Consider the following 13,521-nt stretch of genomic DNA (forward strand, 5'->3'; position numbering starts at 1 on the left):
TGGCGTTTCTTCGTGGGAACTTTTTTTTTTGTCTTGTCCTTCGTTGATTCCATCCCTTACCGGACTGGGAGGTCTGGCCAGGCACCTGGCGGAGAGCAAGGGGCAACCATGATGGCCATTCGTCCCCTCTCACGTCGCCTGACTCTTCTTCGATTGATGTTTTGGGAGCAGGGGTGGCATTTATAGCACATTGGCATACTTCGGTTCGATCCGTTCGGGTCGCTTGTAGGGTTCGACCGTCCTCGTCGGGCTTGGAACGGCACAATGATTCAAAACCACACTCTAAAAAAGGGTTTGCAAGAAGGGGATAGCAAGAGGATGGCGATGTCCGAGTGACGGAAGCAATCTATGTCGAGGTATGTATGCTACGGTATCCCGAGCTACATGGGGCTACCAAAGGAAGAAAAGAAAAAAAAACTGTATACGGCGGACGTGGTGTGGTCCCTGCTTTGGTTCCTCTCTCGCTGCCCGTTTCGATCCCTCGCCCAGCTGCGTCCTATGCCTCGTTTTGTTAGTCTATACTTCCCCCCTGCCCCCCCTCTCCCTATTTGCTAGGCTTGCCACGTTAGAGGGGTTGCATACTTGTTGGGGGATGTGGACAGGCAAACAACGTTCTTGCCTGCCCTTCTGCGAGAGGAACTCACGAACTGCGCCCCCATGTGGTAAGCGTACCGCCGTGAGCGCCGGGGCGGACTCGCAACGGGGGGGGGGGGGAAGGGTTGAGGGTTATTATTCCCTCCCACTTTTATCCTGTCGCCCCCTTTTTCAGATGTTTCCGTCCCTAGCGAGGGAGGGCCGTTTGCCAAGCAGATCCATCAAAGCCATGAGGCAGGGACACACTGGTCAACGACACGGGGCGTTTGGTGCCCGTTCGTCTCGAACGAAGCATGTTGAGTGCAAATGTCGCTCTTGATGATTTGGATTTCCGCATGGCCTCGGCCCCCCCCCCCCCCTCTTGCCCCCTCCTTTTCCACTTCCGCGCTTGACGAGTTTCTTTGCCCTTGAATCCGGAAGCCCGGGTGTCGCGTCACCCACTCCGAACAAGGTTTTTGCTTTGCTCTTGAGGCATATCACCATGCACAGCAGGCACAGTAGACACGGACAGATTCAAGAAGCCATGCAGACAGGGCATATCCCTCTTATGACTGGATACTAGCACACCCACACCGTCACTGTTGTGTCAATGGACGGGAGACTGTAGATCGCAAATCATAAACCGTAATCCGCAGAGACTTTGCCAGGTTGCGGCAGCGGCAGCGGTCGATCATGAACAGGTGGCGAGCAACGCCAGGCCGGTGGGTTGGTCGTTACGGGCCGCCCGAGTGCCCTCGGTCCTGGATCTCTGATCCGAAGATGTGTGTAAACACACGGCACTTCAGCCTCAACATCGTCCCAGTACGAATAATGGCCGGCCGAGTTAATCGGCTGGCGGCTGGCCTGATGTTGCCAGCATGTATTGGTGTGTGCCCGGCCATGGTGCGGACATTTCCAGCCCCTTTTGTTGGTATCAACGCATAGCAAGGACGGACGCCCGGCACCTCTGGCTTGCAGGCACGCCAACGCAGAAGAGAGCCGAGAGCAGACATGCGTGTGCCTCTGTTCCTCCTAGTAGGTTCTTGCAGAGCTGTCAGAAAGCCTCGACTGGCCAATCTGGTGCGCACGCCGACGAAGACAGCCCTGGGAACGAAGGATGACAAACCCCGATGATGGAAGACGAAAACAGAATCCCCGGTTCGATGTCAAGAAACGTCTAGAACTGACAGGTAGGCTGTACAGAGTGAGGCAATTGAGAGCCGACGAAACGGGAAGGCCAAGTAAGATTGGCTTGTCCTGTAACAAGCTTCACTTCAAGACTCGCAAGTGTCGTCCAGAACAGCAAACAGACCCGTGCCGTTTCTTTGCGGGCGCGGGCTGATGTTTCTTCTTTGGCGGCAGGTGCGCAGGGTGGCGGAGTCTGTGTCGTCCAACGGCTGCTGTCAAAGTCGAATCGACAAGATGCGACTGGCTGGCAGATGTGACATGTCGGGGCCCTCGACCCGACCCCCTCCTGGGTGCCAAATCCAAATTCTGAATCGGATGGTGGGGGTGGGGGTGGGGTGATCCGACAGGCGAGATCGTGTACTAGGTATATGTATGTGCATTGCCGGACAATCCCGGCTAAAAGGAGGCAAAAGAGAGTGGGAAAAGAAAAAAGAAAAAAAAAGAAAGAAAAAGAAAAGCAAAAAGGGCTTATCTCTGTTGATATCTGCTGACGACGAGGAAGAAAGGGGGAGGGGGCCAGGGGGGTTTGATTCAGCGGTGGACGGTAACTCGATTATGGGCAGAGAGGAGTGGCTTGACAGCGGGTTGTGGATATGCACGACACAACCATTACGACGAGAACTCGAAGGAAGGAGGCGACGAATCAGAAGACCAGTGACCCGACCTAGGGTTGAGAAACATGGCCGGTCCGGCTTGAGGCTTCTGCGGTAGAACTCTGCTGTGCGCGACATGCGCTTCGACTGATCCAATCTCTCTAGAGTTTGTCTTCTGGCATCCTTCCACAAGCTGTCGTCGAAGGTTATGACGGCGTCATGTTCCGCTGTCGTCGGAGCTCGCGACCTTTAGTCTGAGCTTGCGAAGGAAATGCGATTCGTTCCCCCAGGAGTCGTGACAGGTGCTGGGACCTCCCCTGTCATGCCCGGGGGGGTAGCTCTTGATCCAAATGAAGGTTGCTTTGCGATTTGACAGGGCGCTTGGACCATGTTAAGGCTGGGCTCAGGCGACAAGGGGTGGGAGGGCGAAAGGATATGACGATGGAGTGAACCTTGGGCCCTGTTGTTGGGGCTCGCTCTTCCCATATCCCCCAGTTCCACCCCCCTCCTTCTTGTTCTTCCAAAGTTCCAAGGGCTCCCCTGAAGTCGGATTGGCAGTAGCCAAGCCATCATCGTCAACCGGTCAGGGTCAGACCCATGCAAACGAGTGGGGAATAGACGTCGCTCTTCGGGCACTGGTCGGACCTACCTGTTCAGTTTCAGATGTTCGGAAGCAATGCCAGAAGACTGCCAAATGCGCACGGCTTCCGGAACGAGGTCTGCCGTGAAGCCCAGAGTTGCCCGTGGGCATCGTCCGCAGGGCGCTCGACAAGTTGTGACAAGTAAGCATTCAAACAAACAAACAAACAAACAATGCAGACAAGTCGCGAGTGTATGAGATGCTGGCAAGCCCCATGTTCCGGCCTCAGGGGCTGCGAAGCCAATCTTCCGCCATGCCTGCCGGTCACGCAATTTTTGCACCCAGCGTTATGAAGGTTGCTCCCTCAGCCTGGCTGATCCTTGGACCCGGCGGGGGACAGGGTGTCGGCAGAGGGCATCTTTGGACGTCGAACCCCCCTGACCACTTTGCCACTACTCCACTCGAATCGTCCTAGTCCGATCCATCAGCGTTGCATCTGGTGGCTTCCTGGCGGCTGTCAAACTTGACAGATCCCCTAAGTAAGCACCTCTTGGGGGGATGGTACTGGAGCCTTCGCCTGGGTTTTCCCGCGAAATACCCAGCGTTGCAGACCAATGACTTCATAATGAGGCCAGATATCTCATCAGCCTGTCCTTCTAGATGCTCTCGGCGGGGTTCCCAGCATCTGCCGATACTCTGTGTGTGTCTTTGCAGTTCTCCTATCCGTCTGGGCGTGGGCCTACCTGACTGGGTGCCGTGTGTGCGGATTCGGCAGGCCTGTGAGAACATCGAGCCGAGTTCGGAATCTTTGCGCGAGGGGAAACGAGAGGAGGACAGCTCGCCATCATGTTACCCTGACAGAGTCGCGAATCGCAGTAGGTGGTGAAGAGATTGGCGTTGTAGGCTGTCCATGACGCCGCCGTGTTTCACTGTGACGCTAACGCCGACCGTTGCTGTCACCCCGAAAGTTTGTGCTTGACGTGCGGAGCAAAATGCGGCTGCATCAACTGACATTGCCGACCGCGCGACGCTGTTGCAGTCGACTACGAATAAACGAGCGAGTGCACGTATGGCAGGCGGGCCTCAGCATCTCCATCTGATATGCCTGTCTTTGCTCCCAGCAAGCAAAAGGCCGGCACAGGGTTGTTTCCGGCACGGCCGCCTTGGGCGGTTGTGTTACTCAATAAGGAGCAGCTTGCGCGACACGATACACGGGGCCGTGACCAGGGCCATCGCCTCCCGAAGACCCGATCTGGGCTCGCAGAGGACAAAGTACTGTCACGGCCTTCGCTCACGGCGCACAAGCAATGACAGCCGTCGTAAAGTATCCACTGAATTCCCAGACCTATGGGATGGTTGGACAGCATGGTTTGTCTCGATTGCATGTACTTTAGGTGATCCAAAGCGGGCCAAGCCTCACTTGAAAGCTTGCAGTTCGTACGATAAATGGGCAGACCAGGCGTGCCGTGCTTTGATGCCGCCGCTGTATCCAGCGTGCAAACTCAAATAATTGGCAAGAATGTTCCTGGTATTCTGCAATATTGTTGCCACCACACAACGTAGGCTCTTGAGCTTTTTGAGCTTCCTAGTCAAACTCGTCCGTCAATCGAGTACACCGGCACCGAGTGAGTGAGCTGCAATGTGAAAAGCGGGATTCATCAAAGAGCAAAAGTCGCCTACATGTATCCGGAGCCCTTGACCACGAAAGCTCTGCATCACGGATAGGGGAAGGAGCATCGGGATAATGTTTCTGGCCATGGCCACTCGACTTCCCATCATCACGGGCTTGTATGTCTCCAAGTCTCCCATGCATGATGAGCCACGGGATGTCGAGCAGGTTCCACAGCCAAGCACGAAGCAACCTTGTCTATGTCGGTCGTAGATGGCGTTAGAGTCTGTAACGTCCTGCGACATAATCCTCGGAGAGCGCTTGCAAAAGTAACTACTCGGTCTCGTGCGCCAACTCCTCGGGGTAGCTGGAAATACGTCCAGATGTGTCACGAGGAAAGCAATGTCTGTGACATGACAGAATGATGAGCACCCGCAACTATTGAGCAGTCAGCCAAACTCAGCGAATTGGGACCCGATTTTGTGGACCGAATACGCGGAACGCCGCATCACAGCACAACCCAAGTAGTCAGAGTTCACCGGCCATTGGCATTGCATGTTCGACCCGAGGGTGGGGAGGGGTGCCTAACAACGCGAACGAATATGCATGTATAAGTCCGCCACAGGCCGAACATCCCGCTATATTGCGTACAAAGTAATGCAAACTTAATCCTTTCGTAGAATGAGGGCGTCACGGACTGTGTGCAACGTAGGTGAACTGCTGCCAGACAATATGTCATAACACGAGTCTCGGTGACACGCCGGCATGCTTGCGGTATGCTGCTTCACAATCTCTGGCTTTACATCTTGTCCGACCATCTGAGTAACTCGTGCCGTGAAGAACCGCCGAGTCGGTTCTGGTGGAAGGCAGCGCGTTGATCAAACGCCTTTTGGCAGTCATATCTCCGTTAACCAGAAGTCCGAGTAGTCTCCTCTTGAGCACCACAGGACATGACAGTGTGACTGTTGTCAGACAATACGGATACTCAAGTCAACCAACAAAACACAGGCAACTGACTCAAACCTGGACGGGCGGGGCGCCAAGACTATAACACGAGGCGACAAGCCCCGGGGCATGCGGCTCATTCCAAATTATGACAGGTGATGGGGGATCGCTGCTGCAAGATTCTCGATCTGGCTGCGGTTGACTGGTCCGGTTCAGCTCGTCGGGAGATTGGGGTAGGAGTTGAAGCGGAGGTTCGTCCCCCCACGGTAATGTACGGGATACGGCGCTGGGTCTTCGAATGATGGAATCCCGAGAACGGTAGAATTTCTCCCGCTGAAGTCATTTTGCCCCACGCTTGGGTCATGTGTGTAACATGGTGCACAGCTCCGTATGAGGGGCCTCGTTATCCCGCCGATCCAGCTGATAAATGAGCTGATGTTCAAACGTCTGTCATTTCACTCGAGGTAGTAAATGATGAAGCCGGCTCCGAGTCGAAGTGGAACGCGGAGTAGGAAAGACACAATTGGGTCCCGTCCTACGGATAGGTACAGCAGCAAGGAATCCCTGTAAAGATCCTGGTTGGCGGGCTCTGCCGTCTCATCAATAGACTGTCGGTCCCTCTTTGTCATCCCCTGTTCTTAACAATGGGGATCCATTTGAATGGAACCCTCACGACCGGTAATCCTTTCTTGACTTGGTCATTTTTGCGAATCTGTCCATTGCTCATGCGGCAGAGTGGGTCACCCAACGATCTGGCAGAATGAACAAGCCTGGCTTTTTCGTCAAGGAAACGACATCCCGTTTCTTTTTCCAACACTGAGGCGTGGAGATGTCGAATGTAAGCACGGTGCCATGTGTTGGGCACACGACGGAGGTGGTATCTCAATCCCTACCTCGACGATCCTTCTCGCAACGTTAGGCCGGGCATGCCGCCCAACAGACAGATACGGCTCATCAGTGCGTGTTTCTGGCGATTGAGCGAGGAAATGTCGGCCTAGTGGATGGCTACGCCGCACGCCGGCATCCTAGTAGAGCACCACTTGAGCTTCAATGCAAACAGACGAAGTGAGCTTGCAGCCAGTTGATCAAATCGTTGAAACATGCGGCGTTGAGGCGAACAGACTCTGACCACGCGATGTTTGGGTCCGTTCGGCCAGGCTAACTGGTGAAACGTCTATTTCGGTCGCCTCGACAGAACGATGTAAACAACCTCGTGACATGCTCGGGGCTCAAGGTCCAAGGTTTTCACAGACAGCTGTGCCTGACAGCAACCTGAACCTTGGAGGGGCCGGCTACTCTAGGGGCCGGCGAGCGCCAAATTGTGAACGCCCTCCGCAGCAATTCAGAGCCATACTTCTTGTGGTACAGGTACAGTGTATTTTTAGGGTCACATCGTTGAGTGACAGTGTTCCATATCGGTCCTTGTAGATGGCGGTGGTCAGACCTGAACGATATGGGTACAGCGAGACGGACTCCACGGCAGCCCCCCCCCCCCCCCCTTTAACACTTGGATGGCAAGGAGAGGGGTCCGCAGTGAAGATGGTGAGGCCACCACATCCCGGTACGATACCGGAATGTTGACAAGGGTACTTGCAAAGACGGCAAGCAAGACTCTAGAGTGACACTCGGCGCGGGGGGATGTGCAGGCGTGAAGCAAGATCGAATTCCGGACGGCAGCCGGTTGTGATCTCTGCAGTGTAGTGTCAAGCGATTCATAATGCGTTTAGGTGCGTCCGCGAAGCGAGGGAGCTGAGGGGATTCGGACGTGGTCCAAAGAAACAGCAGCACTTCGCTGCGCAGTTTGCCTAACAATGGCAGTGGCCAATGGGAGGCCGTGCTGACCGAAGCAAGCGGTTACAGTATAGGGCACGCATCTCGGGCCCCGACAGCCAGCGACGCAGTAAAGCCTTTGGCAAGATCATCCTGGGCAGCCCACTATGTATGTACGAGTGGGCATGCGCTGTAGCCTGTTGGCGCACAGGGCAATGGGAACGTGCTGCGATGGGTGGATTGCCGATTATTGGTGCTGGGATCGACGGGTGGCTGGCGCTCAGCGAAATTGATCGAACTACTTCAAAGAAGGGGGCGTGGGCAGATGAAAGAAAATTCCATCATCTGGTTTGATGCCGAGAGGCGAAGATATTCAGCTTCGGTGGTCAGATTGATGGTTTCCTCTAAGAAGGAGGGAGCACTGGACGTTCGACGTCGTACTTGGAAGGCTCAGCGACGTTTTCTCGGTAGGGCTCGGGTACCGGATGCCAGCCAATATAAGGCCTTCTTTGTGTCAACGCGCAGCCGGTGGCGTCCAAACTTGGATATGTATAGATGGCCGGGCGGGCAATCCCAAAAGAACCGGAGGAGAGTTCTTCTGGTCTGCTTCGGTGCTCGAGGGTGGTGAATTCGTGGCGCCCATCAACAAGCCTGGCCAGAATTCGAAACGGCACTGGGCAATCAATTCGCCCTGTGCGTGGACCGGAACGAAGCCGCGATTGAACGGTCGGTCGACGCAGCCAGCGTATGCGCAAAACAGGCGCGGGCTCATCGGTACATCGTACAGACAGCTGGGACAGGGCACTCGCCCATCTGTCAAGGGGTATCGTGTTATATCCGACGTCCAAGGTTCAGCCGCGTAGGCGAGCGCGGCTTGCCCTGAACAGTGGTGTGACGGCGTCAGCGTAGGTTGATGCAGCATCTATGTGTGCGAGTGTAGTCCAGATCCGGGTAGTGAAGGGCAGGCGTGGCATAGCATAGCATCAGTGAAGCTGGGCCGCTTGTTATTACCTCCAGGTTTGATCATATTTCACATCGGAGACAGGCAGTCGTTGGCGGATGTTCGCAGCAGTTGTCAAGTCCGGTTCTATGGCACCGGTGAAGAGGCGTGTGTGAATGGGCCGGCAAATAAGACGCCTGGATCGGAAAAGAACGTGCCCGCCCCGTGTCTGCGGCTGCGGATTGGGAGCCAATTGGAGAAGGGGTTGAGGAAGGAGTTTCTTCCGATAGAAGAGATGCCGCCAGCGGGTATTCTGATGGGTTGCGGTGGGTGCGTACAGACTTTACACCCACTGTGACGGATACCCACGGCAGGTAGGAACCTAGGTACTTTGGACGGGTACAGTGAGTTGGTGTGGGAAGTGGTGTGGTGGCTAGTGTAGGGTTACATGTGGCTTGGCCTGCACCTTCCATTCGCAATCGCATTCGCACACCGAGTGCATCAACCTGTGCCTTCCAATTGATTGCTTTCGCTTGCAGGAATCCGTTTATTAATCGGAACCATTATCGAGATGGAAAGTGAAACAGGCCACATATACCGCTTTCCTACAGGCTCAAAGGCCAAGGTCACGATCAAATGTCATGGGGAAGGGAAAGAGAAGCCAGACACGGGGAGGGGTTCGACACACTTGCACGCACTCCAGCGCCATTTTCAGTGCATGCATGGCATAGCATGGCAGTCTTGCCAGGCTATCCATCTATCTACCTCGTACAAGGCGTCTCCTGCAGGCTCGGGATGGAGATTACACTTCTATTTTCTCCCTAGGTAATCTCCCTCAGTAGCAGCATGCCAACAAGCCACGGAGCGAGACTGGATGCCAGGTGACGTCCGGGGCGACGCCGTGCGACGACATGTGCGGTAAGCTCGTGAGATGGCGCTCCCCGAGACTAGAAGTAGTCAGGTATCCCGTCAGAAGCCAGTTGTGTGAGGCTGCCGGGGCGTCTGTCGTCTGCTTGAGGCAGGCTGACGGCCCTGTCCAGCCCAGCCCAGTGTAACGTCCGTCGATTGGAAAAGGGAAATGGGAGACAGCACAGGATTCAAGGGCTTTTACAAAGACATACTAGTGCCGACAGCCAGCCTGGTAGCTATTTGTGTCTTGTCCGAGGGCCGTTGATTCCATTGTTTGTTCTAATTTCCTTTCTCCCCCTTGTTGTGACTGGGGAAAGGGGAGGGGACAAGAGGAAAGAGCAGGAAGGGAAAAGGAGGCTAGCCTTAAGGGAAACTGGCAGGTGTTAGTGAGACGGCAGGCGCAAGTGTGGGCACTTGCTTGGGGCGCACTTTGTAGTTGCAGTTGCAGAGACACTTGGTGGCTCTTCGCTCGACTCCCCTTTCGATCCAACCCGCGTATCCACTTTCCCGAGCCTTGCTCTTGACGCAGAAGAAGAAAGCACGTTTTGCTTATTGGACCCGGCTGAGAGGGGTGAGGGAAGGAAGCTTCGAAGCCGAAGCAGGTAGATAGGTACCTATTTCCTCTCCAGTCAATATTCGGCTCGTCATGGATACTCGTACAGTCCGAGGCTATTCCGCTTCTTATTCTCCGCATATGCACCCAACTCAACCCATCGTTCGGCAGATATGCACAACTCGGACTTGTGCTTACTCTCCCAGCGGGCGATGCAGATGCCATCTAATCATGACGCACCGCTACCTGCCTGCACTGATTTGCTAGTATACCGTGTCGCTCAACTACAGCACCGATTTCCGCCACGTTGGAGAAACGCTGCGCCTGACTGGGCTCCGACCCCATCATCATCAACACCACCCCTGGATCTCGGTGAAGTCGACCTCGCCCACGAATACAGCATATGTACAGGTCGCGACCAGTTCCATGCCGACGGCAACGCCAACAAACCCTGCACAGTGCATCCCCGAGATCGATCCCCAGCATCGGCAACGAGATCTGGGCAAGCAGCCCACCAGCCTTCCACGCCGCCCACCCATCCATCACCAGACCCATTGTGGTGGCCAACCCACAGCCAATCAAACCCGTCTATGCTGACACAACTATCTTGTATCCATACTGGCCTGCCTGTCGACAACCAGCGGCCATGTAGATGGCCATGGCAATGGCACTGCATATTGCATTGTTTATCAAAATCCTGCACCATCACATGCACCTCGCCGACAAGCTGTCCGTCCCAGGTGCATGCACCTCATGGGCCAGCGTCTTGCTAGGCTGCTCCTGGGCCGTCCAGCAACGAACTCGGGGCTCGAACAAGCCAATCATCAACTGCCTGTCGGGATCATCTAGCCAGATCCCGCGAGAAACGTGCTCGTGTTGCTCAGAGCTTTGCGCATCTCGACATGTTTACCTGCACGTTTGCCATCCTTGGTTACAGCTATCCATGTAGGTACGGTGCGCTGTCACGCCAGCTTCACTTTTCTGCGGCGGCGCCGAGCTACGGATGAGGCCTAAGGGTTGTGCAACCATACGCCACGACATATCAATCGACAAGACCACCATACCCTTTGGCTCGTAGCGTGCCTTGTCGTCTTTGCCAGCACTCGGGCACAGACTGGTGACCTGTAGCATGGGCCGCTCTGCGCTGGAAGAGGCTGTTGACTCGCCGGAACCACCAGTACCTGCAGTGGACACAGCGCCTGGTTGCTCTCGCTGAAATGCTTGCCTGACGCCAAAGTAGCGGGGGATCGTCGTGCCGCCCGTTCCTCAGCTGCAGATCAGAGCGAACAAGAGCTGTAAAGTCTAGCAACGAGTGTCAACCCGAGGGGGTGCAACTGGCTCAGAGTTCGCAGCTGTAACAGGATACGCTTCGCACTGGACTGTCCTCTCTCTCTTGGGTAGGTACCAAACAAGTCTGGATGCCATCAACCACCCACCACACGCCAGGACCAGATAGCGACCATGATGCAACTGAGCCGGCTCACTCGAGAAGTGGTCGAGACTGGCGACCCAAAACAAGGGCATAAGAGACGTGCAGGCAGAAGCAGACCAAAGGGCGGGCAGCTGTTGGCATGGCACGTCCCAGATGGCATTCGACAGCGCGCAGCTGCAACGTCTCCAACCACGAATACGCCCTCTTCACCTCTCTCGCACGTCAAGCTCACCATACCACCGTGTTCCCTGTCACCCCATCAGTCAGCACCCGGGCTTCCGTCTCTCCTTGTTGTCCCCTTCTTTGTGTGATGTGCACCCGTTCCGATGGAAACCCAACCCAACTCTTGAGGCGCAGCAACTTGAGGCGACACCTGACAAGGAGCTGGTTATGACAGTTCCTGAGGAGCCAATCGCAATCTGGTCTCACATTTGACAACCTGAACGATCCCATCTCTGGTTCCGATTAACCTGAGATCAACTGTACCGTGGCAGCCTTGAGCAGCCAATCGCAATTCTTGTTTACCTGGATCTCTTGACGAACTCTTTCGGCCCTTGGACCTGTCATGCACACAAGTTGGGCTGTTTCTAGGACCTGTCAAAGGGATTAAGGGCAGAAGATTGATCGTGGCACCCTGGCCAGCACCGCCGCGAGGATCTCGCCACGGCCGCCAGGGCAAAACATTGATGCTACTCGGAACATGCCACTTCCTTCCAGCCACAGACCCAATCAATTGCGGTGCCCGACTGGGGACTGGGAGCCACCGGATGACTGCGGTAGATCTGCGTTTTTGACAGCTCTCCCTCTGGGCCCTCGAGCGGGGCGGCTCCGGCTCTGGAGGCGCTGCCTGTATGTGTTCCCTGGCCCCTTCCTGGAGAGTTGAGACTTGACCTACGAGGCGCGCCAGCTACCCTGGGTAGCTTGCTTTGGCCCTCCCGAAAAAGCACGTCTACCAGAAACCGAAACGGTGGTCGCGAGCCTTGGCCCGAGTGCACTTTGGTGCAATTTTATCACTCAATTTGGCGGGGTTTTACGGACTTTGAGTGATGCTCAAGGTCATAATGGCTGTTGTTGAACAACGAGTGCGCTGACATGGTAGCCGACGAAATTAGACGTCAGGAGTTGCATGACAATAGACATTTCGGTGCTTTGCGGTCGGGGGAAGGACGAGGGGCAGAGGTTGCATATGTCAAAGTTTGATCAGCACCAATCGCAGGGCAGCAACTTTGCTGGGCTGGATCCTCCGTTTTGAAGCATGGCCTGCAAACACTTCCCGAAGAGGAAAATGTCGGAATAATCCAATACCTCGTCAGGCGTGGCCCGTCATGGGGAGCCGCATCTCATGCATCGCACACATGTTCCAAAAACCTCAGACGGAGGGAGAACATCCAATAATGACTGACGTTTCACTCTGCACCGGTCGTGCCTGGGTCGGATTTATGTTGACAAGCACAGGCTCCTCCGCCGAGAGTCGTAGTTGAAAGCATGGGAGCCGTCCAGGAAGCTCAGCGACTGGTTAAACCCAAGAACACCCATACACACCCGCAAAAATTGTTTGGGAGATGTCACAGACGTCAGCTGTGACCCACCGACTGACGGGTGGCTTGAGGGTCCAAGAGAGAGAGAGCGAGCGAGGCGGGCGGCAACAACAACAATAATAATAATAATAATAATAATAACAACAACGGCGGCAGCGGCAGCGGCAGCGGCAGCAGCAATAAAGAAATGACAATAATAATTGCAATTGCAAGAGCGTCGGCAGTATTCGACAAGTTGAAGCAACTGAGAGCAAGATTTGGGACGGTTGTTTGATTCGAGTCCCCTGGCCTCTTACTCATTGCCAGACCACACTGGCGCGGCTATGTCAAATACTCGAGCCTGTGACGTTCGCGGACCTTATTCAGGGCTGCCACACCGGTACTTGAATAGCGTTAGGATCGGGCTGAAGGGTGGGCGTGTGTCGGTGGCGGATGGGATAGCCGCTCTATTAGCGCACAACCACAACGCAATCTGACTGCTTACTTTGCCTGCGTCTCTTCCTAACCAGGTGACTTTGGGTTCTCCGCCTTTATGTTTTGGGGGTGGATGCTGTATTCGTACAATATAGTAACACTTTGAGGGGGGGGGAGGGGGGGTGGATTGAATCAAGACATGATGGGCAGGGGATCGGTCGTCACGTCAGGGTTCCCCTAGCTGGTTTCCAATCCCCTTCGACAGGCGGCGCACAACTTACGATTGCACGTACTGGTCGTCGTCGCCAGGCAATGAATGCCTACAGCACGCGAGAACAAGCACACACACATTGGCATACGAGCTTGGAACAAAACATCGACAACCGCCCGCAGATACAAACTTGGATGTTCCATGGCGTTGCAGCTTATAAACAATGTGGGGTTTGTTTTATAAAAAGATTATTAAAATGAAAATAA

At 55.0% G+C, this 13,521-nt stretch overlaps 3 protein-coding genes across 3 annotated transcripts; 1 reads left to right on the forward strand and 2 right to left on the reverse strand.

Moving 5' to 3' along the window:
* Nucleotides 1-130: 130 nt before the first annotated feature.
* On the forward strand, nucleotides 131-1,090 carry LY79DRAFT_205672 (uncharacterized protein). Its single transcript, XM_060551497.1, has one exon. The coding sequence runs from the start codon at nucleotides 359-361 to the stop codon at nucleotides 911-913; it is 555 nt and encodes a 184-aa protein (XP_060419691.1). The 5' UTR covers nucleotides 131-358; the 3' UTR covers nucleotides 914-1,090.
* Nucleotides 1,091-1,722: 632 nt separating this feature from the next.
* Nucleotides 1,723-2,761, reverse strand: LY79DRAFT_205691 (uncharacterized protein). Its single transcript, XM_060551498.1, has 2 exons — nucleotides 2,107-2,761; nucleotides 1,723-2,044 (listed from the first exon to the last, which is right to left on the reverse strand). Exons 1-2 carry the CDS (start codon nucleotides 2,490-2,492, stop codon nucleotides 1,843-1,845), a joined length of 588 nt encoding a protein of 195 aa, XP_060419692.1. The 5' UTR covers nucleotides 2,493-2,761; the 3' UTR covers nucleotides 1,723-1,842.
* Nucleotides 2,762-10,248: 7,487 nt separating this feature from the next.
* On the reverse strand, nucleotides 10,249-11,184 carry LY79DRAFT_575596 (uncharacterized protein; the record flags this gene model as incomplete). The annotated part of the gene is made up of 3 exons (XM_060559718.1): nucleotides 10,249-10,330; nucleotides 10,571-10,880; nucleotides 11,097-11,184. 3 exons carry the CDS (start codon nucleotides 11,182-11,184, stop codon nucleotides 10,249-10,251), a joined length of 480 nt encoding a protein of 159 aa, XP_060419693.1.
* Between the last annotated feature and the right edge of the window lie 2,337 nt (nucleotides 11,185-13,521).

This window comes from Colletotrichum navitas (genome assembly GCF_030913465.1).
Source record: "Colletotrichum navitas strain CBS 125086 chromosome Unknown LY79scaffold_3, whole genome shotgun sequence".
NCBI classification, from domain to species: domain Eukaryota; kingdom Fungi; phylum Ascomycota; class Sordariomycetes; order Glomerellales; family Glomerellaceae; genus Colletotrichum; species Colletotrichum navitas.

Excerpts from the sequence above, each read along its gene's own strand:
- LY79DRAFT_205691 (XM_060551498.1), bottom strand. The coding sequence starts at position 2,492 with ATGTCGCGCACAGCAGAGTTCTACCGCAGAAGCCTCAAGCCGGACCGG. Across the intron at positions 2,045-2,106 it reads CCTAGTACACGATCTCGCCT|GGGGTCGGGTCGAGGGCCCC; the intron begins GTCGGATCACCC and ends GGCACCCAGGAG.
- LY79DRAFT_205672 (XM_060551497.1), top strand. The coding sequence starts at position 359 with ATGTATGCTACGGTATCCCGAGCTACATGGGGCTACCAAAGGAAGAAA.